The sequence below is a fragment of the Cimex lectularius genome, unplaced genomic scaffold (assembly GCF_000648675.2).
Source record: "Cimex lectularius strain Harlan isolate CLEC.00 unplaced genomic scaffold, Clec_2.1 scaffold104, whole genome shotgun sequence".
In the NCBI taxonomy this organism is placed as follows: Eukaryota; Metazoa; Arthropoda; class Insecta; order Hemiptera; family Cimicidae; genus Cimex; species Cimex lectularius.
Window position 1 is genome coordinate 858,703 of NW_019392737.1, and position 26,761 is coordinate 885,463.

A 26,761-nucleotide genomic window follows, 5' to 3' on the forward strand; every position below is an offset into this window, starting at 1 on the left:
TTCATAAATGTTAGTTTTGATCAATTTTCACTTTGGGAAAAGTGAAACAAAGTATTATCTGTTTTCCTAGTTAATTAGTTTTGAATTACACTTTGAAACAAATACCAATTTAGCAGAGATGAGAGTGCAGTGGGAAATCTGTGTGATGATCACGTCGATATTTGAATAAGGACATGAGAAAATTAGATGAGAAGTTAAATTAAAAAAATATCGCACTATGCCATTTTAAAATAATTTATTGTGAAACGTTTTGATTGACATATTTATATTTTTTACAGATGATCTCAAATTTTCTTGAAGACCGACTCAGTCCCAACATTGCCAAAGACTGAAACGACTTCTGCAAGACCATACCTTGATCCAGAGTATTCGTGATATATGAAACAAACTTAAGTATTGTTAATTGGGTGTATACATCTTCTTGCCCTTATTACACACTCCAATATTCTCAGCATGCTCATAATTAAGCGTTTAACTACTTCCTGAGGAATTTCATCACAAATTTCAACTAATGTTACTTTTAGCTCAGCTAGATAGTTATTTCTTTATTTTATCCAATGTCTAAGCTTGTCCCAAAAGTAATCAATGGGATTCAAATCAGGGATACGGAGCTGGTTTCTGGTAAACACTGGACTTGCTGCTGGTTTTCTGGGTGTAGACTCATTTCTGCAAGCTTCCTTCTTACTGTTTCAGCACTAATGGACGCATCCTGCACAGTTCTAATTCTTTGAGACATTTCAGAAGCAGTAGAAAAGCAATGTCTCGGAGTGTGCAATTTGATAAATCGGTCATCAGCTAGTCCCTTGACTTTTGGGCGTCCTGATTCTGGTCTCTGAGTTCACCTTGCAATGAATGAGCACTGATACTCGACAACCATTGTTTTAGGTAAATCTGTGTTTTAGGTAAATTATATTAACAATTGTAAGTGTCTGGAGATTATTGTCCTGCAACAACATAGTTTTGTAAAAAAATGACATCCACCAATCTTTTGATCTATCAAAACATATTCTAGATGCATTTGATAAACATAGTTATGTAGATTCAATTCACACCAAATTTCTGAAATTGTTTGACACTATCAATTATGATATTTTGTTTGCAAAGCTGGAGACACATAGTTTTGGTGACAGTCTTCTCTGTTGGTTTCACTCATATCTGTAAAATAGGTTCCAAATAATTAAAGCTAATTTTTCTGCATCTTTTAAATTACTTACTTACTAATTTACTTTTAATTAATTAATTACAGTTACTTCAAGAGTTCCTTGGGGGTTTCACTTAGGGCCTTTTGTTTCTTGTTTTCATAAATGACATTTAAACTACTTAATGATATTGTTTTCTTCTCTTTGCTGGCAATCTAAAGATTTTTAAATCTGTTTCTTCTTATTCTGACCACTTAATTTTCCAAAATAATTTAAATTATCCTCATTCTTGGAGTTTAAATAATGATCTAAATTGTAATGCCTCACAATGTTTCTATATCCCTTTCTGAAGGTGCAATAATTCTTGGCACTTCGGTCAACATTATTAAGGAACTGTATACCCTTAGTCAGACCCATCCTTGAATATTCTTCTGTAGATTTGTCCCATCGATCACGAAGAGGAACCAAACTTAAAAGTAGTTGATGGTTTGTTAATAGGAATTTGATGTGAAATAGAAATGAAGGCATTAGAAAAGTCAAGAAGCAGTAGGGCTCTGCAAAGTTCATGTTCTATGACTAAACAGATGTCATTACTTACTTTGAAGAGTTTGGAAGTGCAGCTTTGTCGCTACATTACAACATATAATAAATATATACAAAAATATGACAACAATGTATTCTCCAAATATTAATTATTTATAATCGAATGATGAAACAATATTAAAAAAGAAAATCAGAAAGAGAAATAAGATAAAGGGAAACTAGGAAAAAAAAAGGAAGAGAGGAGAAAAGGATAAAATATTCCTGGAAACTGTCACAATTACTTGCATTGTAAAAATTATTGTTATCATGGGCTATTCTTAACGACAGGAGGAAAAAAAACCTTTAGATAACTCATTTTAATTTTTAAAACAAACAATTAATTAAACAAAACACTGAATATTATAATTGATCACTTAAACTTAATTAATGCCAATTCATTTCTGCTAAATATTGTTAATGTTGATAACCATTTGTTCTGTATAATGACTCACTGGCCAAACAATTTAGCTGGAGTTTGTGTACGAGATTAGATTTGAATAATTGCGCTATTCTATCAACTGACTCGATTGTAGACAATTTTTTACCCTATTTTGCTACATAGCATCCCAATCCCCTTCCCAAAATTTTATCCAAATATATAAAAATATAATAATCATAACTTCTATTTGTATAGAAATAAAAAAGTATATATATACATATACAGTATTGTTCGTAAAGAAATAAGGATTGTTTTGTTGTAGATACGAACATGTGCCGAATTGACCCTATTCACTTCTCATAGTCCACCGGCAATTCCAGCTTTGCTATTTAAGTAAACTGCTGGCAGACTCAGTTGGCAGTCCAGGGCAGACCTAAGTCCTATTCTTCTAGCCATTGAGGTTGGGCTCCAGCCTCCAGGTACTATCAACAGCTAGGTCAATTCAGCGCCCAACATGCAGATCCAAACCCATTCGTACTCGCGTTCATTTTTACATACATTCAATCCTATTTACATACCATTCATTCAATTAGGGTGATGGAGTTCTTGATATTCCTCCATTAAAAGGAACGTTTTGATTAAACAAATAAAGTTACAAAGAAAACTATACAAAAACATTTGTGACACTCTTCGAACCATGCTTTGCATAAATTCATTGACATTCGCTTCCATTCTTTCCTTTCCCTACTTCTATGGCCTCTACTCTAATACTTTTCCACTCCCTTAATGTATCCTCGATTATCCTTTTGGTCTATTATAGAAATATTATTGTAGAACTTAAGAAATTTTCTGGGAGTGTGGAGTATGTATACTGGACTAATCTTTTTGGATTTTTCTGTTATTTTGTCAAACTATCTCGATTCTAAACATAGTTTTCATGCTATATACTGCAATGTGCCCCATTTCAAAAAGCACATATATAAAAATATATTTGCTAGTAAATTACATTCAATTTTATTTGAACAATGAAGAACAATTGTGAGCCGGGCAAGCAAGCATTGGACAAACTTTATGCTTCATTAGATCTGTTATTGTTTCAAACAGTCTCAATTGTTTCCATAATATATTTTATTTATTGTACTATATTGGCTGAGACAGAAGATTCTTGGCCCTTGTGTTATTCATAGGTTTTTCGATCCCCAGCACCAACTCCGGGACCATGAATTGCTTTATACTTGCCAAAATAGGGCATGCTATGGTTTAGAATTGAGCATCTCTTCTGCAATGCAATACTTTAATCAATATGGAAACAGCACAGGCCTGTTCTCTGACTCCTTGCCATCTTACCAAATGTAGACATATTTTAGGTTGTTTTGTCGTTGCCAGTAACTGAATTTGCTTACCTCTTCAAGACTGTATCTTGATCCAGTGTTCGTAAATGAAAAAGTGGTCGATACTAAAAATCAGATTTCTCCATGCAATTTGGTCATTAAGGTTCATTTTAATCGGTCTATCCTCACTGAGTCGGCCTATCATTTATACTTTTCACCAATTTCATTGTTGAGTGTGGAAAAAAACACATGCATATAAAAATATAATTTTGTTAGAAATGTAAATTATTTTAAATATTGTTTGTACAAATTGTTAGAACAAATTAGCATACAGCAAGAGTACAGAACTAGTTTTCTTCCTCATGATATCCTGGAAAATTGTCTTAAATCAATATTTTAGTGTTCATCATTCATCTATAAAATTATTTCTAATTATCTTAATTTTATCCATTATTTTAAATATTGTTTGTGCAAATTGTAAGAACAAATTAGCATTCAGCACGAGTACAGGACTAGTTTTCTTCCTCGTGATATCCTGGAAAATTGTCTTAAATCAATATTTTAGTGTTCATCAATCATCTATAAAATTATTTCTAATTATCTTAATTTTATCCATTATTTTAAATATTTAAATTATTCTAAATATTGTTTGTACAAATTGTAAGAACAAATTAGCATACAGCAAAAGAACAGGATTAGTTTTCTTCCTCATGATATTTTAGCAAATTGTCTTAAATCAATATTTTAATGTTCATCAATCATCTATAAAATTATTTCTAATTAGCTAAATTTTATCCATTTGTCTTGAATAATAAATAATAAATAAAAGAATTGAGATAAAAATTACTCAAATTCCTTAAAGAAAATTCTATTTGGTAAATTATGTAGGTAATTGAAATAATTATTTTTGCTACAAAAGTCATCTTTATTTTCTACTATACATAGAATTTTTCTCTTAAATTTGAATGTAAAATGTAATTGTACAAGTGGACCATTATAGCTAGTATAGTATGAAAGAAAAATCGAATGCATCATCCTTGCAGAAAGGTCATGCTATTCTTTTCCTTCCCACTATAAATTTTAGTATAGAAAAGCTGTAGAGAGTATGTTTATAAATGGGACCCCAGTGGCTGAGTTGGTTAGGTGTCAGGTTTTTGGTTTTTGTATCTGCGTTGGAAATCATCTAGGAGTTTTCTGAACTTGAGCTTGAATTACACATACCTCAGATTTATTGTATTGTTTAAAAATAATAATTATTAATGTCCTACATTCAGATAATAATAGAATATCGCCTGCATGATTCTTTAAAAAATTAAAACTATGAACTGTATTATGTAATTTTTTTTAATCCAAAACCAAGTTGATTAAGTTAGAAATGGATCTTCCATTTGGTAGATGATCTAGCAATGATAAAAATATTATTGATCCTATACACATTCAATAAATATGCATTATATAAATGGTAGTTTTCTATAGTCTTGTTTGCTGCTTTGTAATCGAGTGAAAAGTGACTAATAGGAATATGAGCTTATAAAATGTTAATGATAGCAGTACTGAAAAAGAAACATGTTTTATTTAAATATGAAACATGTAAAAATTAAACATGAACAAGAGCTACAAAAACAATTTCTTGTTAACATGGAAATGCTTTTCAGTCTTTGCTCTAATGGAGATTTTTGATGAGCGCATTGATTTTCTCAACTGTCTCGTCTTTTTTCTTGTTGATTGTTGTTTCTGTCTCGATGAAAGCTCCTCTTCCTACTTTCCCAGGGATAAGCTTGTCAACGTAGAGCGCCTGTTTCTGATTGTAAATCTCTTTAAGGTTTCGGTCCAATTTCTGTATTTCTGAGATTTTTTCACAAACTTCAGGAGCATCGGGTTTCAGCTTGGCCATTAATTCCATAATGTGGTTTGTCTCAATTTTGTACTCTTGGTTAATAGTCTTGGAAGCGTTGTTATAGCTGGTTACATCTTTGGAGGTCTTCACTTTAGCAAATTGGTCATCTAATTGAGAATACGTGGTAGCCCTTTTATCAAAATGTTGAAGGAGTTTATCCAAAATTCCAGATACTCTTAGCCTGCTTTCACCCGCTTCATCTTTGCTTATTGAAAAGTCCAATCTAACATAAATAATGACCAACAAGAAAAGTAAGTAGAGGGCCGTTGTCACTAAGCAAGGTTCAAGAAGCATAAGAATCCTAGGAAAAGCATAATCCAATTCAAAGGACTGGATATGGTTTTCAACCAAATTCTTCTTTGTTACAGTAATGACTAATCTTCCTTTTGTATCTAAGTAAGTCGAATGCCTAGTATTAGGTAAGCGAGTCATTGAGTATGGAGTAACTAGTTGTAATTCATCTGCTCCTTCAGGCAAGATTATTTTTGTTACCAATTCATCGACTACCATATCATCAAAGACATGATCTAAAACCCTCATCTTGAGCTTGTAAACGTCACCCGAATTAAAGAGATACTCATAACTAGGAACGTTGTACCCTAGAACGTAATGAGTCTTCCAGCCTCCAAAAAGTGGGAACCTCGGCCGTAAATCGAGTTCGACAGAATCACTTAATAGTCTCATATGGGATGTAGAAATGTTACCGATGTCATCTCTGTAATAAGCATCTGTCGCAGAGGCTGGAAGTATGGTCTTGAATGACTTCACGCTTGACAAACCGCTATGCGTCTCCCTCTGGAAATCGTATCTTGAAAATGGGCCCTTCAACGTTGCACCGGTATGAACCATATCAACAACTTCCTCGACGGCGATGTTTCCCCAGTGAGAGACTTCGATTGATCTTTCCAATTTTGTAACAGTGAGGAAAGGGGAATTATTTTCATAATGCACTGTTAGAGCATCGAAAGCAAACGGTTTGACCTTATTGTAAGGTCCATAGGTTATTGTGCTATCGAGAAGACTGACAGGGTTCAATTTACTGTACGATTCAATGTTTCTGGAGCCCAAGTTGACAACTGTCGTCTGTTTCTCGACATAATATGGAAGATGTATGTAATGGTTTCCACTGTACCTTACGAGTTGTTTTTCTTTCTGGGTGATTGCCGTCGGGTAGGGTGTCAAAGTGTGTGTCAGAACATACTCAATTTCTAAATTGAGTGTTTTTTCGGGTCGAAGTTGGTCCTTGAGGTCCACTCTCCAAAATGCCCCGTCCGGCTTCCCGTTTATTTTCGTGCTTAGGATCTTGAGAGGCGACTTGGTGGTATCGGTCAACTGGGCCGATATATGTGCCAGTTTAGGCTTAAAAACAGGGTCTAGGCTGAATATGAACTTGTTCACCGGTGACTTACCAACATTTTCAATTTGAAGTTTGATAGCCACCTTGCAAAGTTGGCTGGACACATCAATTAGCCGGTCGGCGTTTTTTACAAGAATGTCTTGGATTAACACATCTTGGCCACTACATATACTAAAAGCTACCATAAATACAACTAATGGTGCACAATACGAGTGGATAAACATTTTAAGATTTGATATATCACTAGAACTATTGGAAAAGTGACACGTATCCAGCCGAATAAACCTTACACCTCACAACCAAGCCGATAAAACAACTCGGTTAATGGGATTGGACGAAGAAGGGGATTGACCGCGACTTGGTTGCCTTCCAATATTGGTACAGTAGAAAGTACGTCACCTCAGTACGAATCGAAATTTTTTAAAACAAACAAGAAAAAGAAGAAATAATTTATTGCAAAGTTGAATTTGCAATTTACAATTCATATCTTGTTGGAGTCTGATTGTTTACATAATTTATACAATCTAAATTCTTACAGCAAACCATATTATAATGTTACAATTTTATATTTTTATTAACTGAATTTAACTTACTTTCTAAAAACACCAAATTTAACAAACAAAAATCAAAAACAAACATATAATAATATACAACAAAAATACAATAATTTATATAAAAAAACGAAACAACAATAGCAAAGTTTACAGCATAGAATTAATTCTTAATATTAGAAAATATGATATGCACTAATGTCTTTGTTTATTCAAGGTTTTTTTTAAGGTTATTCTTTTTTATTTATGGTTTTTATATTATAATGTTTATTATGTAATACGAATTTTTTCAAGACTTATAGGACTACTTATCGCCTGGAAAACAAACAATTTAACCCAGTATAATCAAGAATCAAATAATGAAAAAGGACATCTTACAACAGATGCAAAATAGTAATAAATTTTTAATAAAACTAAATACAATGAAAAATTATAGTTATTAAATATTAATTACTATTTACAGATCGTGAGATGCGGTATGGTGTGATGTGGATTTAGGAAAATATTGTCAACGTTTGGATCATTATTGAGATCACTTCAGGGCCTGGGATTTATAAGCATTGTTTAAATTACACAGATAAATGTAAAATGTTGTTTATATTGTAGATTCTGATGATGGGTGTAAATTCCCGAAACATTAAAAAAAATTAATTGTAAACAATAAAAATGTATTTAAAAAAACATGAAAAAGTCGAAAAACGCAATTTATAAATACAATAATAAAATAAGTTTTACTATTAAAAAAACATTATTTTGAGAAATGCTGCTTTAAGAAGGTAAAGCTGCTCTCTAACAATCTCAAGAACTTGGTATTTCTCGTCTTGGGGATAGGGATAAAAGAGGCGGCCACAAGGCCTTCTGCACCTCGACCTGAGTAGATCTATTGTGTTTTCCTGTTTTTTATAACTCACTGGGCAGCTTCAGGTTGTTAATCAACCTTACGGCTTTTCCTGTCCCAGTTGCAAGAACTTGAACCTACGTAGACTTTCACAAAAACATAAAATGTGTTGTGCGGTCTCCACCTCTTCCCGACATTATCTGCATAGTGTTTCTTCTTTCTACTCTCTTATCCGGTACTTGTGCTTTCTTAAGTGACACTACCCATGCCAGGGTTTGATAGTGATGCTGACTTCCGCCAGGGCCTCCATGCAGGTCCAAACCCTTTTTGTCTTCACCTTGCATGATACTTGGGGAGGGTTTATCATTGTTGACACTCGTGTCAAATGGGACACTTATTGTCACGTTGTACAAAGTTTTGTTCATTTCGTGCCTCTATTTTTTCGTCCCAAGTCAAAAATGCTTCCATTCACTTGATAGGGATGTATCATCATTATCTGGGATGAAATGTCCCTTATGAATGACTCAATAAATATCAGTATCATGGCAGCGAAAAATTCTGATATGTATAAAGGCAAAATCATACTGGCTCCAATGGTGCGCATAGGTACACTTCCAATGAGGCTACTTGCTTTGGAGTTCGGCGCCGATCTAGTTTACAGTGAGGAACTGATTGACTGGAAAATACTCAGATCAAAACGAATATTTAACAGTAGGTGTATTACACATTTTTTTTAAATTATGTATAATTTTTTGTAATATTTCTTTTTAGAGGCTTTGAATACAGTTGACTTCATCGATGAAACTGATGGGACGGTTGTATTTAGAACTTGCGGTAAAGAAAGTGGCAAAAACATTCTTCAAATAGGAACATGCAATCCTGAAAGAGCCCTACAAGCTGCAAAACTAATGTCAGTAAGTGCTTAAATCGATTTGGCTGAAAGTTAACTTTTTTAACATTACAAATTTTTTTCAGGGAGGATGACATAGCAGGTGTTGATATTAACATGGGTTGCCCAAAAGAATTTTCGATAAAAGGTGGAATGGGCGCAGCTCTCTTATCTCAACCTGAAAAGGCCAAAGCGATTCTTAGAACGTTGACTTCTAACTTAAAGATCCCCGTTACTTGTAAAGTACGTGTACAGGAGGATGAAGAGAGCACAATAGATTTTTGCAAGGAACTTGAGAGTTGTGGGATATCGGCGATCGCAGTCCACGGTAGAACAAAACATGAAAGGCCTCAACATCAAAATAGAAATCAACTTCTCAAAAAGATTTCACAAAGTCTCTCCATTCCTGTTATAGCAAAGTAATATTATAACCAGTAAAACAAATTTACTTTTAAGTTTTGTTTTTATTTATATTAAAAATAATTGTTTTTTAATGGAGTATATTTTGGTTTTGTAACCAAGAATAGGTTTTTGGTTGTAACTTTTAAATATTTATTTAAATTCCACTGAAAAATCCAAACATTTTGGTGTGGATTTATGATCTTGGTACTGAATAAAATACACCTAACTTACTAACATACTAACTAGATGAAATGGGAACATGAGTGGTGCAAATTTCTACCTTTACAAGCATGGAAATGACATATAATCATAGAAAAAAAAATGTAGCTCAAAAGGGTGGAATGTTTTATTAAACATATTGATTGAATTTTTGTTCAATGCTTAAATAGTTCCTTACGTTCGATAGAAATAGTTCAATAAGTAGTTTCATTTTTTTTTTTATGGGGTTCACAGTATGAGTCATATCAATCCCCATAAAATAAGAAAAAAGAAAAGCTGAAGCTTAACAAAAAAGTAAAAAGCGAAAAAAGAAGAAGCTATACTTATTATTAGTATTATCACTTTCTTATGAGACATTTTTATACAGTTCACTATGATTTTTATACGCATGTATAAAAATATATTCATTTCCAAGAAAATGTTAAATGCTTCTTCTAATTTAAATCTTTGAATTTCAGTGGAGGTTCAAAAGAAATAGAAAAATACGAGGATATCAACAAATTTAAGAAAGATACAGGCTGTAGCAGTGTTATGTTAGCAAGGGCAGCTGAGTGGAATGTCTCAATTTTTGATAAAAACGGGAAACTCCAGATAGATAAAATCATTGTCAAGTATTTAAAACTCGCCATTACTTATGATAATTCTCCTTCAAATACCAAATACTGCATTCAGAACATGCTAAGAGAATTGCAGGAAACAGAATTGGGGAAAAAGTTCCTCGAAGCACAAACTTTGCAACAAATGAGGTTTATAATATAGTTTTAAAACAAAATTTGGATCTAATCATTTCGCTTTTGTAGTGTATTGTGGAGTCTTGAAGAGTTCTATAAAGAAATGGTAGAACAACAAGAACAAAACGGTTTAATCGGAAGGCGGGATGTTCAACCAGTTGGCCACAAAAAGATATGTCTGGATTCTGATGTGACAGCTATGGAATGTGTCTTTATCCGAAATCTTTACCCATCTGACCCTGATTTACCAAAAACTAGATTACTTATGTGGACTAAATCAAACGGTTTGAAAATACCACAGTACCAAACTATACAAGTGGATAAACTCTTCCGATCAACTGTGACTGTCCATGGATTGCGGTACACATCTACATTTTGGTAATCATAAAGTTTTATTAAAATAAAAAAATAAAAATGTATCCATTTTTTAGCAAAAAAATTATGTCTAAATTTTTCTCTTTCTAAGAGGAATAAAAGAAAATAATGTCCTCTTTAGGGGTTAATAATGGCCCTTTAAAAGATCAGTAATTGGAGACTGAAGTGCAAGTGGCCTTTCTAAATTTGTCGACTTATTCCAAGTGGTTTGACCTCTCGTCCACAAAATCTCAGTAGCCTAAACTTTCTGGTGAAAAATGTTTTTCATTGAAGTAAATTGTAAAGAAGTTTAAACCTTGTCCTCTGATGAACTGAGATGTCTACTTGTGGTTGGCATTTTTCCAATGTACAATGCTAATAATTTTGTGTAATATTTAGTGACCGTTAATTAATGATAATTTGGAGATTGTGAGATGTGGTCTGGTGTAAAGTAGGTTTAGTAAAACGTTTTCTTTATCATGCCGTTTTGATCTTTATTCAGAAGTTGAAGATCTAAATAAAGATCAAAACATTGGCACGATAAAGAAAATGTTTTTCTAAACCTACGTCACATCAGGCCTCATCTCATGACCTCCATATAACCGCTAATAATTTTCTTCAAATTGTGTTGTTCCATTCCCATATTTTCATGGTAGAATGAATAGTTAAATACTCTTTTCTTAAAATTTAACTGACTGTGACATGTTCTACACATGTATTTTTTATTTATTCTTAATAAATTCTTGTCTGTGTAAATTGTAAAGTTCTCTTCTGAACTCTCAGTCTTCACAAAATACTTTGACTCTGTGATATATTTGAAAAATTTAAACATCTAGTTATGGTTCTTTACCCTCATCCTTTTGCTAGCTTTTTCTGTGTTTTGTGTTTAATACAGGACACAATTGTGTACATTGAAGAATAAATGCATCATGGCAAATAAAACCAATGAAAATAAGCAGACAAGAGACGATGTTGGGTTACAGTTCATTAACTCATTGTTTATTTTTCAATTTATAATTCTTTGTTTCCCTATATTGTCATTAATATTTATTGTTATGAGTAAATTTCTAGAAGAATTCCAATAAAATATACTGCACATTATAACTAGTTTAGAAGTAGTCAAATATCAGAGATATACAGTAGTACCTTGGGGTGCGATTGCCCCAACATGAATATTTGGTGATACAAGCCAGAATTTGTGAGACGAGTGTGATTTGATATGTAATAAGATGATTCCATAGAAGCAGTTCCTACAATATTTTTCCTACTAGTTTATTAGTTTTTATTAATTCATATAATTAATTATGTTAAGCAAAAGTACTTGAATAATTTTTTTAAAAGTTTTATTTGTACTGTATATAAGCTAATCGACTCCATCGAATCTGTTTTTCCCCTTTTGATATGTTTGTATACAATATTTGTTAATTATAAATTCATTATTATAAGAAAATAGATTTTTTTTAGTGTAGGTATGCATTATTTTCATTTCAACGGGTAAAATTGATCTGAGATACACATCTTCACTTATGAACTGTCATGGAACGAATTAAACTTTTATCTCTAGCTATCACAGTAATTAGGTGGAGAAACAAAAACAAATACACATTCAGTCTTCTCAGAAATTATTTCAGTGTTAAGAACAACCTATTAATTAAATACAATTAACTAAGGTTTTTAGTTGAAATAAAAAAGTCAATGTGGTTGAGACGGGAGGTTGGTGTCCGAGTGGATCGAGGCCACGATATCTCAAGTGGTAGAGTAGCGGCATATCAAGCAGAAGATCGTGGGTTCAAATCCCGCTCATGCCATTGACTTTTTTATCTCAACTAAAAACCTTAATTAATTGTATGATATTAAATTGGTCAAGCGGACCACGAAACTAGTGAATCTATTAATTAAATATGATTTTCAGGGAGAAAAACAAAAGATGGGCAGAACAAGGGGCAGCGATAGTTTGTCTGTGCAGTATTGGTATATTAGATAAAAAGTTTCTTAAGGAAAACGGGGTATTGAGATAAAAACTTACAATTGTTTAAATTAAAAAGTATGTATATATTTTTTTCCAAATAAAATATTTATTTTTATAAACCTATTGAAAATTTATTCATTAGGCTTTTTAAACTTCATTTTCTTTAACTGTCGTTTTGTAACTTTTGCACCAACAAACTTTTTACCCATAGTGTTGGCGAGATTGCTTTTGAAATGTGCAGCCATTTCCAAATCACTGATGTCCTTATCCATTTGCCTTGATATTTCCATGTTTTTCTTTCCTGTTATTTTATGTGTCATGAGCTTTTCCACTTCTGGATTCATTCCTCCATATGAGACTCGTCCAACGATTAATTTCTTTATTGGGACATAGCTAGGTTCTACGATATATTTATCGCTGAAAAAGAAAGAAAAATATTTATTACTGCAAAATCTTTGTTACATAAAATTAAAATTACTTACACGACATTTTTCATTTCTGCAGTAATATTTTTGCCATACATGGCTTCACCTTCTTCAGCTTCTTGTTCAGCAATTGCTTTCAGTTTGCTCCTTTGCATGAACTGTTAAATAACAACAGAATGTCTAATGTCCAACTCAAGGCAAAATGTAATAAGGTAATACTTTTTGTTAGATGTGTCTGATTATTTATATTTTATTTTTAAGATGTACAAAGAACAACTTTTTAAAATCAGGTTTTATATTTACAAAATTGTACAAAATGATTTCTTATCAGAATACAAACTTATTACTTTCCTATGCTAATTACACCTACACAAAAAGAAAAGAAAAATAGATGAAGTTCTTGAAGGTAATTTTTAATCTGAATCACTTTCCCCTGAACCATCGTATTCAGTTACGTCGATGTTGAACTTGTACTCTTGGTCACAGCCCAAATAAGCATCACTCATGAAATAAAGGGTATATGAATGGTGGCCAGGCCCTGGGGCGACAAAGTCCAATTTTATCCTCGCCTTTTGTTGCAATGTGAGTCGCTTAATGGATAGCAAGGAATTTGCTTTTGGATCTCCTATTACAACCCACCAGCCTTCTTCTCTCTTATGAGGGAAGAACGGTGCGATCACAGGTCCTGTCACTTCATCTTCTCGCTCTAAACTGACATGGATGTTAACAATATTTCCTGATTTGATTTTGTCTTTATTTTGAACTTCATATGTGAGCTCGATATTGGGATAGCGGTTACAAAATTTGGCGACATCTACCATCTGGGCATTTGTGAGTTGTAATAGTTTGACTCTGTCATCATCATCGAGCTCCATCAAATCAAAAACTGTCTCCACATTCTTTTCCTGGCAGGTTTTTATTATTTCTGGTGTGAAATGAGGTAACTGTCGAAGGTATGACTCTTTACTCCACATGGCCTGGGTAAGCATTTGTGCCAATTCCATAGCTGCTACAGCAGGCGCTAGCCAACCGTTTGAACTTAATACATCCACACAAGCTTGCATAAGACGGATAGATTTTCCTAAGATCTGTTCTGTGTCTCCTTGCAGTTCTGGGCCTAGATTTAGCCTCGATAAATGTGCTTGTAGCAGAAGATTAGTTTTGACATGAGGATCATTGAACTTCGAACCAGCTGAAACTTTATAAGGAAGCTTGGCTGAAAGTGGTTCTAATATTGATTCCTCATTTTGCCTTACAGGAATATCATCATATTCAGCCGCTGAAGAAATGATGTCAATCAAACCTCTAATTTTTGTTTTACTGGATAGTGAAAGGGCAAATAATTCAATTGTTGTATAGTTTATGTAATAATAAGCAGCGATCATACCGAGATTAAGGGGATTCGTGTCAATATCATCATCTATAGTGATGCACTTAGATTGCTCTAAATCTGTCAGAGTGTTTTCAACTAGTTCTGATAAATGATCAGACAGATGTCTGTGTGTTACTCCTTGAAGATTGTAATAGTTTGGATTTTGTGTGAGACGCCTGTATAATAAGGTCCAAGTCAAATAATCTACGGCATCTTGTTTATTTTCAATAGTTTTGGTAACAATTTCAGCATTGAAATGGTCATGAAGTTTGTGATCCAAATGACTTTCAATTGGTAAAGGTTCACTTAAAAATTTCTTAAAAAAATCTTTTTTTGAATTTTGACATAGAACAACACATTTAGCATCATCATCGTCTAGAGGTCGATTAGCTCTACCGACCATCTGTATTACTTCCGTTATTGGGTAGTCTTCATAAACATGGATTCTTCCATTGTAGAACTGAGTATCCATTACAATGACAAGGTAAGCGTTGATGTTTAAAGAAAAACATAAACTTCTTGTTACGACTGCAATTTGAATCGCACCAGAATCAAAAAGTTGTTCAACCAGTCTTCTATCATTTAAACTCAGTCCTTCATGCATGTAAGCAATACCCTGTGGAAGAGTTTCTTTTAAAGCCTTGTCTGACATCCTTTCTAAGAATGGTACTATATCTTCTTGGTCGGCATGGAAAAATTTTGAAGGGTTCCCTTCAGCAGCAGTGTATGTTAGAAGATCGATTGCTGTGAGACGAGCTTGTCTCCTTGATGGAACAAAAATTATAACAGGCTTGCGAGCACTGTGCCTCAAAATGGCATTATAAACGGGTTTGCTCATAGCAATTAATCTTGAAGAATTATGAGTAATGCTAAAACCTTGAACGTGAAGTTCTAATGGCACCGGCCTAACACTAGGATGAAAATTAAATGTGCAGTTGCTGTTACATCCCAACCATTGTGCTACATCTCTTGCATCAACCAAGGGTGAAGAAAGAGCAATAATTCTCAAAGGCCTCTCTATTTGAGAAGATATGTATCTCATTCTTGAACATACTATTTCTAGGACTGGGCCATCCGTACTGCCAAGCAACTGTAAGTCGTCAACAATAAAAAGTTGAATATTTTGTACATTTTTTCTCTGTTTCCATCGTCTGGATAAAACATCCCATTTTTCTGCTGAAGAAATAACAACAATCCCCTTTGACAATAATTTCAAATCCGTTGCAGTTTCTCCTGTTAATAAAACAACTTTATTACCAAACAACGGGCTTAATTTATGATGCCATTCTGAGTAGACAATCTGTGCTAATGATTCTTTTGCAACGACATATAAACATCTTGCTTCAGGATCCTGACTGAGCATACGTAATATTGCAAATTCAGCAATAACAGTCTTGCCAGAGCCATTTGGTGCACCGACAAATATATTATCATCACTGTTGTACACAGCATTAAAAACTTGAGTTTGAATCGGATTGAATTGATTAAATTTATCTGAATACAAAGCTTCAAAACTGTTATTCCTGAGAGCCGATACTGGAAGAGGTTGAAGATCCAACAGTTCAGTAGCTGGAGGATTTTTTTCTGGTAGAATCAAGTGGCGAAATGATACTGGAAGCTGAGCTTCAGCTCCAATCCATCTATCAGAAATGACTCGGAGAAAATATTGCGGCGGTACCGGTTCAAAGAGGGGAACAAAAAACTTGATCACATGCTCATCTTTTGCATATTTGGATTTTAATAGGAAATATTCATGGTGTAAAATAACTTCCGAGTCAACATCTTCTACCATAATCCAGAAACCTTCTGAAGATCCATGGAGTTTATTGTCCCACTGGAAATCTGGAGATATAATCAATTCCACTTTCAATGTCGATCTGGTGACAGGTTGAATGTGTGTTGAAAGTTCAAATTTAGGAAACTGATGAATATATCTGTGAATGGTTTTCCCCAATTTCGGTATTCTTATTAACTCTCCAATTTCATTGGGGCCTAAATCGAAAAGCCGTTCCCAAGGTATGCTCTTTTTTTCAATCTTTTTTAGGACTTCTTCAGGAAGCTTTTTGAACTGGCGCAGAGGAGACATAGATTGCCACATCCTCCTATCAACCATTTTGCTCAAAGATAATGCTTTTTCTGCTAACTGAGCCCACCCACGGTAAAGGACAATTTCAAAGATGGCACGAATAAGACGAGCGGCAGACTGAGTGACATAAACCATGTCAGACATCAAAGCAAATCCTTCTAATTTGAGTTGAGAAATGTAAGCTTGAAGCAAAACGTTCACCTTTGCTGAAGGCTCTTCCATTCCTTCTTTTATCGGAATCGGAACTCTTTCCATGAGTTTTTGGAGTTCTAGTTTTTCTTCTTCACGCACTGTGATATTTTTAAATTCGCCAGATAGTGAAAACACTCTAAATAGCTCTATTTCACTAATAGTAGGTTTCAGAAGTTGATTGTATGTCGATATAGTATCAAAGGTACAATAGTAATGACTAGCGATCCTTCCTAATTCTGTAACTTGGAAATGACCACTTCTTCTTTCATACTTTAGAAGACCGCTTTTTTCCAAATGTATAGCAGCCGTGTGAATGAGATCAGCTCTGTGCTGTTCCAACAATTTGTCTTGAGCCATTTTATCTGGTGAAATACCGTAAAGTGACGGTGCCCTTAACATTCTAATATATAAATACGTATAGCCTAACCATTTGATCGCATCTTGCATATTTTGAACTGTTCCTAAAACAATTTCTGCATTGAGCATATCAGGAAGTTTGGAAATTAGTTGAGACTCTATAGGCAGTTGTTGATTTAGTAAAGATAAATAGTACTGAAGTTCACTGTGATTTGTAAGTAGAATACCTTCACCCTTGCTATCATACTGAGGTCGACCAGCTCTACCTAACATTTGAAGTACATCAAGAGCACTCAATTCGACCCATCTTCCTTTTTCAGCGTTGTAAACCTGGGTGCCTTTAATAATTACAGTATGGGCTGGTAAATTTACACCCCATGCTAAAGTGGCGGTAGACACCAATACTTGAATATGCCTATCGGCGAACAAATCTTCTACTAAAGTCCTGTCAACACGTGTCATACCAGCATGATGGATGGCAAATCCATATGGAAGCAAATCTTTCAATTCGGTGTTTTTAACTTGCTCAGCTTCAGTTCTCAGAACTTCCATTGAGGCGGAGCCTTCCCTTAAAAATTGGCCTAAAGAATCTTTATCAAGGCACAAATCCCTAATGGCCCTTGCGGTTTTACCAGTCTCTTTTCGGGAATGGACGAAAATCAGAACTTGATTCCTTCCAGCGTGTTCCATCACTTTTTCATATACGACTTCATTCATTATTTGGAATCTTTTCAATGCTTTTTTTTCTGTAATACCAATGTATTGTTGTTCGAGGGGCACAGGGCGGTAGCTATTGTCAAAATAGAACAGTCCTGTTTTTGGCTGAACTCTCAAGAATGTCGCAACATCATGGTAATTCGGAAGAGTAGCACTAAGCCCTACAATTCTAACATCATCCTGAGTAGATTCAATGTTACGTATGGTCCTTGCAACCAAAGCCTCAATAACAGGTCCTCTTTCATCGTGTAATAAATGAATTTCATCAATAATGACAAGTTTTACAAACTGGGTAAAACTTTTTTCTCCTCCCTTTCGCATAATGATATCCCATTTTTCTGGAGTGCAAACAATTACTTGAGTCGCTTGTATTTGTTCTCGTGACAACTGATGATCACCTGTCAACTCAGACACTGTCAAATTGTAGCAGCTCAACCGTTTTCCAAAACTGCCCACCATTTCTTGTACCAAAGATCGCATCGGGGCAACATAAATTATCTTAAATTCATCTACATTTATAGTACCATCTTCATTTATGTGTTTTCCAATTTCTCTCAGCATACACAAAAGGGCAACATTAGTTTTACCTGCACCTGTAGGTGCGCAAAGCAACATGTTTTCATCGCTCTCTAAGCAAGCTTTATAAAGTCTACTCTGAATTCTGTTGAGCGTTCGAAATTCTTCGAAACTCGGCTGAACATAATGCGGCAGTTTTTCAATAGGGACAAGATCTTCGCCAGGATCATACGGTTTGGGCTTTAATGCAGGTACGTGTACTTCTTCATATCCTTTCCTCTGTTTTCTAAACGATCCATCAGGAAGTTGACACCTCTTGTTGGACATGAAATGTGATCCTTGAGAGAAGACCAGATCTTCTAAATCCAGAACGTCTCGATTGCCCAAAATGCTACTCTCTAAAGAAGAAGTAATGTTAATTATATCTTTTTTACGAGATACTCTCGTCACTTCGTTCTCTCCATTTTCGTCTGCTCTACCGACATCCAGTTGTCTAAGGATTTTAGCCAAGACTGGAGAATTATTCATCGTGTTACGAATTTTTGTCTTTTCAGCTTCATTTTGAGATGAAGCTAGAAGTGTACAATATAAAATTGTATGCCTGTATTTTTTTATGACTTTTATGAATTCAAAACATTCGTATCCGAGCAGTAGGACGAGTTGGTTTTCACATTCTCTATCATCCGCTGTTTCTTTCAGGATGGACAAAACTTCAGCAGCTCTAGCTTGTGATGTCATAGCATCTGAGTAAAATTTGGAAAGTCTTCTTTGTAACCAGTAGGCATCTATGTCTAAAGGATGAAGCACTTTTTCCTTCTTGGTTGCTTCTTCAGCATTTCCTATTAGATTCTCAGCATGTATGGCTGTGTTGTGTTTGGCATCTTCTCCTTCTTCGGTCTGATCAAGGCCCTCGCCTTCTCTCACTTCGCCGTACATGTCTTCACCGTCTTCTTCCTCGCTCTCCTCAAACTGAACGTTGATGCCGTAAGCTTCATCGATGTTTTCATCAACTACGGCATGAGTCTTATCGTCAGCGCCGAAATCCGTGATCTTCTTGCAGAGATTGAGCAAAAGGGCGAACCTTTCTTCGGCCAGACTGCCGAGAAGGGTTTCAGTTTCGACCTTTTTCTCTTTGTCCTTTAATCTGTCATTCTTCAACACGAACAAAACCTCGTCTGCAGCACCGCATAATATGTCTCTCGGTTGATCCCCCAACGCCTCTTGGATGAAACTGAGCAACACTTCGTAGGTCTGCCGGGTCTCTTGGGTCTTCGGGCGATAAACAACACCGACCATATCATCAGCGCTTTCAGAGAGAAGCGTACATCCTTTCATCCTGGCAAAATCATACTGGGCTTCATCCCTCTTCTGCCTTTTCACCTTTCTCTCTTCGGCTTTTATTGGCTTGTTCCTTTCGAATTTATCGCCCATTTTAGTCCCGTCCAATTTTCCGACCAGGGACATGACTTCCCCCGTCGCTTCATCCCGGCTCCTCCTTTCGATAAGACGAACATCAGCCTGGAGTACGAGATTGGAGTTCGCCTTGTACTCGTACTGAAGCTGTCTTGCCGCCGCATCCGCCATGTTGCGTGGTTACGTTCGACAAACGTTCCCAACGCAATATACAAATAACAAGTCCAACTGTAAAATTTGGCCGCGTCGACAAATATCCACACGAAGATCAAACTATTTTTAAACCTAATAATAAAGAGTTTTAACTTAATAAGTTACCTTCATTTCTAACACACTTTTCGACAGTTTTATTTTCCCTTTCTTATCTTTCGCCATCGTTAAATAAAACTCCAAAGTAGAATTTAAAAGAGAAAAACACCCAGACACAAGTCGTTTTTCACCGTTGCTGAAAACAAATGTCCCCACGTCGTAAACTCGTTTTAACAGATTAAACGAAGAAAGCACGTAACTACACAGTCCAAGCTTAGTTCAGGTTAAGTAGTCAAGCCTCGTCCCATGATCGATAAAGTACGATTACATTCTCATCGATAACCAAAGCAGAATGTTTATTAATCAAATTAAATTTTATTTTTTAAATATAATTATATTCAAATTTATTTATAGAATTAATTAATTTACATTTAGCAATTGCAATGTTTTAAATTAAAGAATATGTACAAACATTCATTAAACCAACTTGTTTTTTTCTACAATATGCTTTTAACATTTTGGTTGCTTTCCATTCAGATTTTAAATTTATTTACTAATTGCTATTTCTGACACATATTTATAATTGTTCTTTTATTTTAATAGGAATTAGCAGTTTTGCCGGTTGTTTGTGTAAATATACTGCTCAATTTGCACAGCCTTCTCATGGAGAAAAATCATTCGTAAATATAAAACAAAGAGTAAACATAAATGTTATAATTTTATAGTAAAACAATTATTATTAATTATTTCTTTATTGATTTTTAATACTGGTGACTATCGAGTTTGAAATCGTGTGTGTGTGTGTGTGGGGGAGGGGGTTTACAGTACGGGCGCCGGTTTGTTGATTGCTTGTTTTTCGTTGTGGGTTAGGACTCGGTTTACTTCTGTTTCTAAACACGTGGTTGACGTGTTTTCGACCTCTGTGGGTATTGTTGACCGTTTTTATTTCCAACTATGGGTGAGTTGTTTGTTTTGATCAATCAATTTGACCTTCGCCGTTGTCTTTGTACGTTTGTTTTTTAGCCGAGGAAGTAAGAAAGAAGAAGGAAAAGAAAATGAAAAGCCTAGGCGAATTCCAGGAGGAAGGTGAATTTCACATAAAACCATCAAGTGAAATACCCGAACTTCATACATCGGATTGGCCTTTGTTGATGAAGGTAAACATTATTTATTGACTCTTTTTGACTATTTATGGAACAAACTGACAGGTAAATATTGTGCAATTGATTCATGCCGACAGAAAAAAAAAAAAAAAACATTAATGCAGCCATGATTATTATAATTTATTTTTTATTTATAGACATAATCTTTTTTGAATAATCAATGACTACAAACACGAAGTTGTATCAAATTATTGATTTGAAAAGTTACATTTTTGAACAAATCTGTAGTAAATACAGTCAAACTTCCCACATTACTCGGGAATGGGATTTTCTCCTTTATTAGAAAGGTCTTGTGGCACACCACCGGTGGTATATGTCAGTGAGTCGCTTTTTAGTGTATTGAATTGAAATGAAAACTAGTCCTTCATTGTGTACCAAATTTTATTTTAACATTAAATAGAAAATTGGCAAGAATGGTATATTTATTTTGACTAATTTTCGAAAATTTTTTTGTTAAGCATTGATTTGTAATATGAAAAGTAAGATTGATTGATTAGACGTTTTATTTAACACGCAGAGTTAGGTCTCGTGGACCTTTCTCCCACTTAAGTGAGAGGTATAAGGCATAATTTCAACATCAATGTGTCTGCCTTGGTTAGCACATAGGTGAGACTGAATTCATTCTTCATGAAATAAACGAGGTAGCTATTGTGTTATGGATCATTATTGAAGTCCCTCATGAGATCGATCAGTCTGGTTGAGAGCTAGTAATGGTCATGTTAATTGGTTTGTCATGTTAACTGAATGTGAAGGAGTGATTGGTAACATATAACATCTTGACCAGTGCTTTATGATGTGTATATAACACTGAGGATGATCTGCTTTGATCTCCAACTTTCATATCCACATAGATTGCCATTTTCTTAAGACAGAATTGCCCTGGAGGCTAATGGCATCAGGGTGGTTCAGATGGTAATGGAATGCAGACAGACTATTTCTACAATATTCAAGTGAGAGGTTTTTTGTTTTGTTGGCGGATAAAATAAAACTCAAGTGCTACGTGGCATAAACGTGCTATTTTGTACGTCCCAGGCTCCAATGAGTCTTTCTCCAATCTGAGTCTACGTAAAACGGACAATTTACCATATACAGACTATGGGATGGCTAGTTACAAGTCACTTGGATAGTCCATTTAAGTAAGCCGTGCATTTTTTCTATGTTGTGTTTGAAAATGCACTACCCTGTACGGTGGATATATGAGCCATCTATAAGACAAAAATTTTGCCTTGAGTTTTTACTATGGTTATATCACAACCACCATGTCGCTCAGATTCCTACTCACTTGCTTGTTCAGTTCACAGTGTTTCTGTTTTACCCCACCACTGAAGCATTTGTGTCTCTTTTTATTTATTTATTTTTGCTTCCAGTTATTAGCTTATTTGTGTAAAGTATAGTTTGTTATTAATTTGTATTTCGTTATATATTTGTATAAGCTAATCTACTCCACTAAATCTGTTTATTTAGGTTATGCTTTATATATGTTTGTATCTATTTGGCTTTATTTTGTTGCACACTATATTTGTTCTTTATAAATACATTATTATAAAATATGCGGTTTGTACCTGTATATGGTAAACTGCAGATCCTTCCCAAAATGTAATTATGCGACGAGGCAAATGAATGTGTGCAAAGTTTTGATATGTTCCTTTGACTGAGCATCTTGACTTTACAAATGGAACAAATTAAACTTTTACCTCAAGGTACCAGTTTAATGTGTAGTACAAACTCAAGGTACTGCTGTTTAGTACAAACCCTGGTTAGGAATAGGAATAGGAATAATAGCCCATGTAAACTCAAATCGTATTATTAAATTTATAAAAAGTTAAGTTAAAATATCCCTAACATGATTTGATTGTAGGTATCGAATAGGAAAATTTGTAATTAATATCTGGATAAAAATGAATTTGTATTAATATTGTTTTCTAATCCTTAGAATTACAGCCAACTGCAGACAAAGACCAACCATTTTACACCACTTCCATTTGGTGCTTCACCTTTACAAAGAAATATCCAAGATTATGTTAAATCAGGATGTATAAATTTAGACAAGCCGTCGAATCCTAGCTCGCACGAAGTTGTTGCTTGGATAAAGCGGATATTGAGGGTCGAAAAGACCGGTCATTCTGGAACTTTGGATCCAAAGACTTCAGGTATTAAGTTATATTAACGATCTAAGTAAATTAAGAAATTATGTCAACTAACTGTAATTTCTTTTTTAAGGGTGCCTGATTGTTTGTATTGAAAGGGCAACAAGGTTAGTTAAATCACAACAGTCTGCTGGAAAAGAGTATATAGGAATATTTAAACTCCATGGTCCTGTTGAAAGTGAAGAGAAGGTATGTGTGTCGTTGAGGTTCAGTTCTTTTGAGTTGTACATGACATTTCAATTTATCTTTTTAGATATTAAAAGCTATGGACTTATTAAGGGCCGCACAATTTCAGAGACCGCCTTTAATTTCAGCAGTCAAAAGGCAACTCAGAGTTAGGAATATATATGATTATAAACTTTTTGAATTTGATAAGGAGAAAAATATGGGTTGGTATAAGTTTTTTCTTGAAACACCCATGAACACTCGACACTCATATTTACTATGATTTTCAGGTATATTTTGGATTAAGTGTGAAGCTGGTACATATGTTAGGACATACTGTGTACACATTGGGCTTTTGCTTGGTGTCGGAGGTCAAATGTTGGAACTTAGAAGGAATAAATCAGGTTTTCACTCAGAAGCCAATGGTCTGGTTACCATGCACGATATCCAGGACGCTCAGTGGTTATATGATAACCACAAGGATGAATCATATCTTCGGAGAGTTATAAGGCCGCTTGAATGTCTTCTAACTAATTTTAAAAGAATAGTGATGAAAGACAGTGCAGTAAATGCCATTTGCTATGGTGCCAAAATAATGCTTCCCGGTGTATTGAAGTTTGAGGATGGAATTGAATTGAATGAAGAAATTGTCATCATGACCACAAAAGGGGAGGCAGTTTGTCTAGGTATATACATATATTATTTAGTACAAAGTACTTAACATTATTTTAACTTGATGTTTTTACATAGCTGTTGCCTTAATGACTACATCTACAATTGCAAGTTGTGATCATGGCTTGGTAGCGAAAATCAAAAGAGTAATCATGGACAGAGATACTTATCCGAGGAAATGGGGCTTAGGGAAAAAGGTAAATTTTTCAGCATTTATTGTGTGGATCTTTTAGCCAGACCATTTTCATGGATACAACTTATGAGGAATCATGTGTCAATTCCAAATTTTTCTTAATCATTATTACTTTGACTCTCCTAACATTACAAAAACTTAAAGCAGATGAAAAAACAAACCAATTAGATTTATTAAATTTTATTTCAAAAATTTTTTATAGGCATCTTTGAAGAAAAAAATGATAATGGAAGGTCTACTCGATAAATATGGTAGACCTAATGATAAAACTCCTGCTGATTGGCTATCAAAAGAAGCTGAAGAAAGGTATTATTTTATTTAAAAAAATATATTATATTATTATTTCCGTAATTATCTAAAATATATATTTGTATTATTTACCAGCTGTGAAGGAAATGGAGTGAAGGTGGAAGTGAAAGAAGAAAAGGATTTTGACAGTCGAAAGGTAATACTGATACACTGAAAGTTAACTTGTTCTTACAGTGTATTTATTTTATTTTCATTTTCTCAGAGGAAGTTATCCGAAAGCCCATCGGTTTTGAGAGATGTAGAAGCATCTTCTGAGAAAAAAAAGAAGAAGAAGAAGAAACATGGCGAAGAAGTGGAGCAGCAAGTTGTTGAAGAAACTTCGCTTGTAGAGGCAATACCACAATTTTATTAATTTTTAATACTTTTTATAATAATTGGTACCTTTTGTTATGTTAGGTCAAGAGTGAGAAGAAGAAGAAAAAGAAGAAAAACAAAGAGTCGATGGAAGTCACAGAAGAGAGTTAAACATAATTTTAACTACATTGTGTATTTTAGGTTTTTTAAAATGATTTTGCAGCACACATCATTAGTTGTTACTTTTTACTTACCTTTTTATATATAAATTACCCTAAAGAAGTGATTAATTTTCTTTTATAAAGTTATAAAAATAATTTGTGCTCTTAATCATTTTATTGAAAACAATTGCATATTTCATTTTTAACTGTGTGGTTTTTGATATTTTTCAAAACGTCATGTACATTTGTTAAAAATCTTTAATTTTATCATGTTGTCGCTGTAAAATTTACAAATATACAACTTTAAATTTTATTTGCACTTCATTTTATTCTCAAACCCAAAATTTTAATCAAATTTTCCAACACTTTAAAATAATTTTTAGATTGATTGTCACCTTCACGAATCTTAACCTGATATTTAATCAAATTATTTCGTAATCAAGACACAGGTTTGGTCTTGTCAGGTATAGGCATGTTGCTTGCTATAACTTTTGAATGGTGGTACATCTGATATAAGAATTATACATCCATAGTTTAATGATTCAAATTTCATTCTGCATATTTGAAGATGGTATAAATTTGAATATTGCAAATTTGAAATTTTTGATTACTGAAAAAATTAATAAAAACACGGCAGGAAAAAACAAGACCCTAAAATTTGATTTGGATTTCACTTTACAATAACAAAAACGTAAACCAATACATAATAGAATTCTCTTGAAATAATTGGCATCTTATTTGAGGGGTCACTATTAACTAACAAAACTTTTGGATGAAGTTTTTGCCTTTCCTGAAAAATTACTCTTTCTGACGAAGTCGGGATGTGGAAATATGGGCCTCATTTCAAACACAAAAATAATCACTGTCTGTCCTCTTTTATATTTGCAACCTAGTAAACATTAAAAAATGCTGAAAGTAGGAACTTCAACTTTTGTAAAATAGATTGGATTTTTTCTTTCAATGCAAAACAGAAATTACTTAATCCTCTGGGATGCAGGGATTATACAAGATAAGTTACAAAACATCCTTAACAAAAATACTGCAATTCTGGAAAATTAACGAATGTTAATTAAAATAATATTTAATTGATTAATTAAAATGTTATACGCTGTAGCTAGACCTGCCTACAGTACTATCTAGCTGTTGGAATTCAAGTATAATGGATTATATTTCCATGAATGAAAATATAAAATAATATCTCTTGAAACAGTCTTTATTTATCTATTGCTTTTGTACTCACTCTTACATATATATGTAATGAATTTTATGTGTCCAACTGTCAAGAATAAATACTGATTTTCCTAGTATTTTTTGTACTATTTTGCTTTATAAGAATAGAAAAAATTCAAATTGTATGGGCATAGATTTGGAAAGAATATTCCATTAATTAATTATGTATAAAAATAAGTGTTTAACAGTGATGTAATAAATAATGGTGCATTGAAGTACAATGATTTTTTTAGTGTATCAAAAACTATTCTTAAGAATTATTTTTGTAAGCAAATTTTGATGTCTTAAGATTTTGTGATGTGTCAATGTATGATATTTAGTTTTACTTATGCATGTTAATGATTCTATTTTTTTCCAGGTGCTTTGGTGGAGCGATTATGTGTCTTACAAAATGTACCATTAAATAAGGATTGCAACACCATTTTGAAACTGTGATGAAACTATCTTCTGAGGATTTTGCCA

General features: G+C 33.8%; 5 protein-coding genes and 1 long non-coding RNA gene across 8 annotated transcripts; 3 read left to right on the forward strand and 3 right to left on the reverse strand.

Moving 5' to 3' along the window:
* The first annotated feature begins 306 nt into the window (after positions 1-306).
* Positions 307-7,811, forward strand: LOC106665667. 3 transcript variants are annotated; one of them, XR_002910318.1, is made up of 4 exons: positions 307-885; positions 2,423-2,579; positions 7,531-7,629; positions 7,700-7,811. It is a non-coding gene; the product is annotated as an uncharacterized LOC106665667 (long non-coding RNA). The 3 variants fall into 3 exon arrangements; XR_001340325.2 differs by lacking the exon at positions 2,423-2,579 and having other exon boundaries at positions 307-621; positions 694-885; XR_002910319.1 differs by lacking the exon at positions 2,423-2,579.
* On the reverse strand, positions 4,986-7,012 carry LOC106665665 (dolichyl-diphosphooligosaccharide--protein glycosyltransferase subunit 1). The gene has a single exon (XM_014392264.2). The coding sequence runs from the start codon at positions 6,907-6,909 to the stop codon at positions 5,095-5,097; it is 1,815 nt and encodes a 604-aa protein (XP_014247750.1). The 5' UTR covers positions 6,910-7,012; the 3' UTR covers positions 4,986-5,094.
* A 184-nt stretch (positions 7,812-7,995) lies between the features above and the next one.
* Positions 7,996-12,719, forward strand: LOC106665664 (tRNA-dihydrouridine(20) synthase [NAD(P)+]-like). Its single transcript, XM_014392263.2, has 6 exons — positions 7,996-8,785; positions 8,846-8,984; positions 9,050-9,382; positions 10,043-10,330; positions 10,385-10,693; positions 12,582-12,719. Exons 1-6 carry the CDS (start codon positions 8,581-8,583, stop codon positions 12,685-12,687), a joined length of 1,380 nt encoding a protein of 459 aa, XP_014247749.1. The 5' UTR covers positions 7,996-8,580; the 3' UTR covers positions 12,688-12,719.
* A 57-nt stretch (positions 12,720-12,776) lies between these two features.
* Positions 12,777-13,218, reverse strand: LOC112126132 (M-phase phosphoprotein 6-like). Its single transcript, XM_024227011.1, has 3 exons — positions 13,121-13,218; positions 12,844-13,055; positions 12,777-12,781 (listed from the first exon to the last, which is right to left on the reverse strand). The coding sequence occupies exons 1-3, from the start codon at positions 13,216-13,218 to the stop codon at positions 12,777-12,779; spliced, it is 315 nt and encodes a 104-aa protein (XP_024082779.1).
* On the reverse strand, positions 12,977-20,028 carry LOC106665663 (putative U5 small nuclear ribonucleoprotein 200 kDa helicase). The gene is made up of 2 exons (XM_014392261.1): positions 13,121-20,028; positions 12,977-13,055 (listed from the first exon to the last, which is right to left on the reverse strand). The coding sequence occupies exon 1, from the start codon at positions 19,885-19,887 to the stop codon at positions 13,477-13,479; it is 6,411 nt and encodes a 2,136-aa protein (XP_014247747.1). The 5' UTR covers positions 19,888-20,028; the 3' UTR covers positions 12,977-13,055; positions 13,121-13,476.
* Positions 20,029-20,786: 758 nt separating this feature from the next.
* Positions 20,787-25,191, forward strand: LOC106665642 (H/ACA ribonucleoprotein complex subunit 4). The gene is made up of 11 exons (XM_014392212.2): positions 20,787-20,923; positions 20,989-21,122; positions 23,062-23,278; positions 23,349-23,464; positions 23,529-23,664; positions 23,731-24,126; positions 24,191-24,309; positions 24,508-24,611; positions 24,690-24,750; positions 24,817-24,945; positions 25,011-25,191. The coding sequence occupies exons 1-11, from the start codon at positions 20,920-20,922 to the stop codon at positions 25,077-25,079; spliced, it is 1,485 nt and encodes a 494-aa protein (XP_014247698.1). The 5' UTR covers positions 20,787-20,919; the 3' UTR covers positions 25,080-25,191.
* The last annotated feature ends 1,570 nt before the right edge of the window (positions 25,192-26,761 follow it).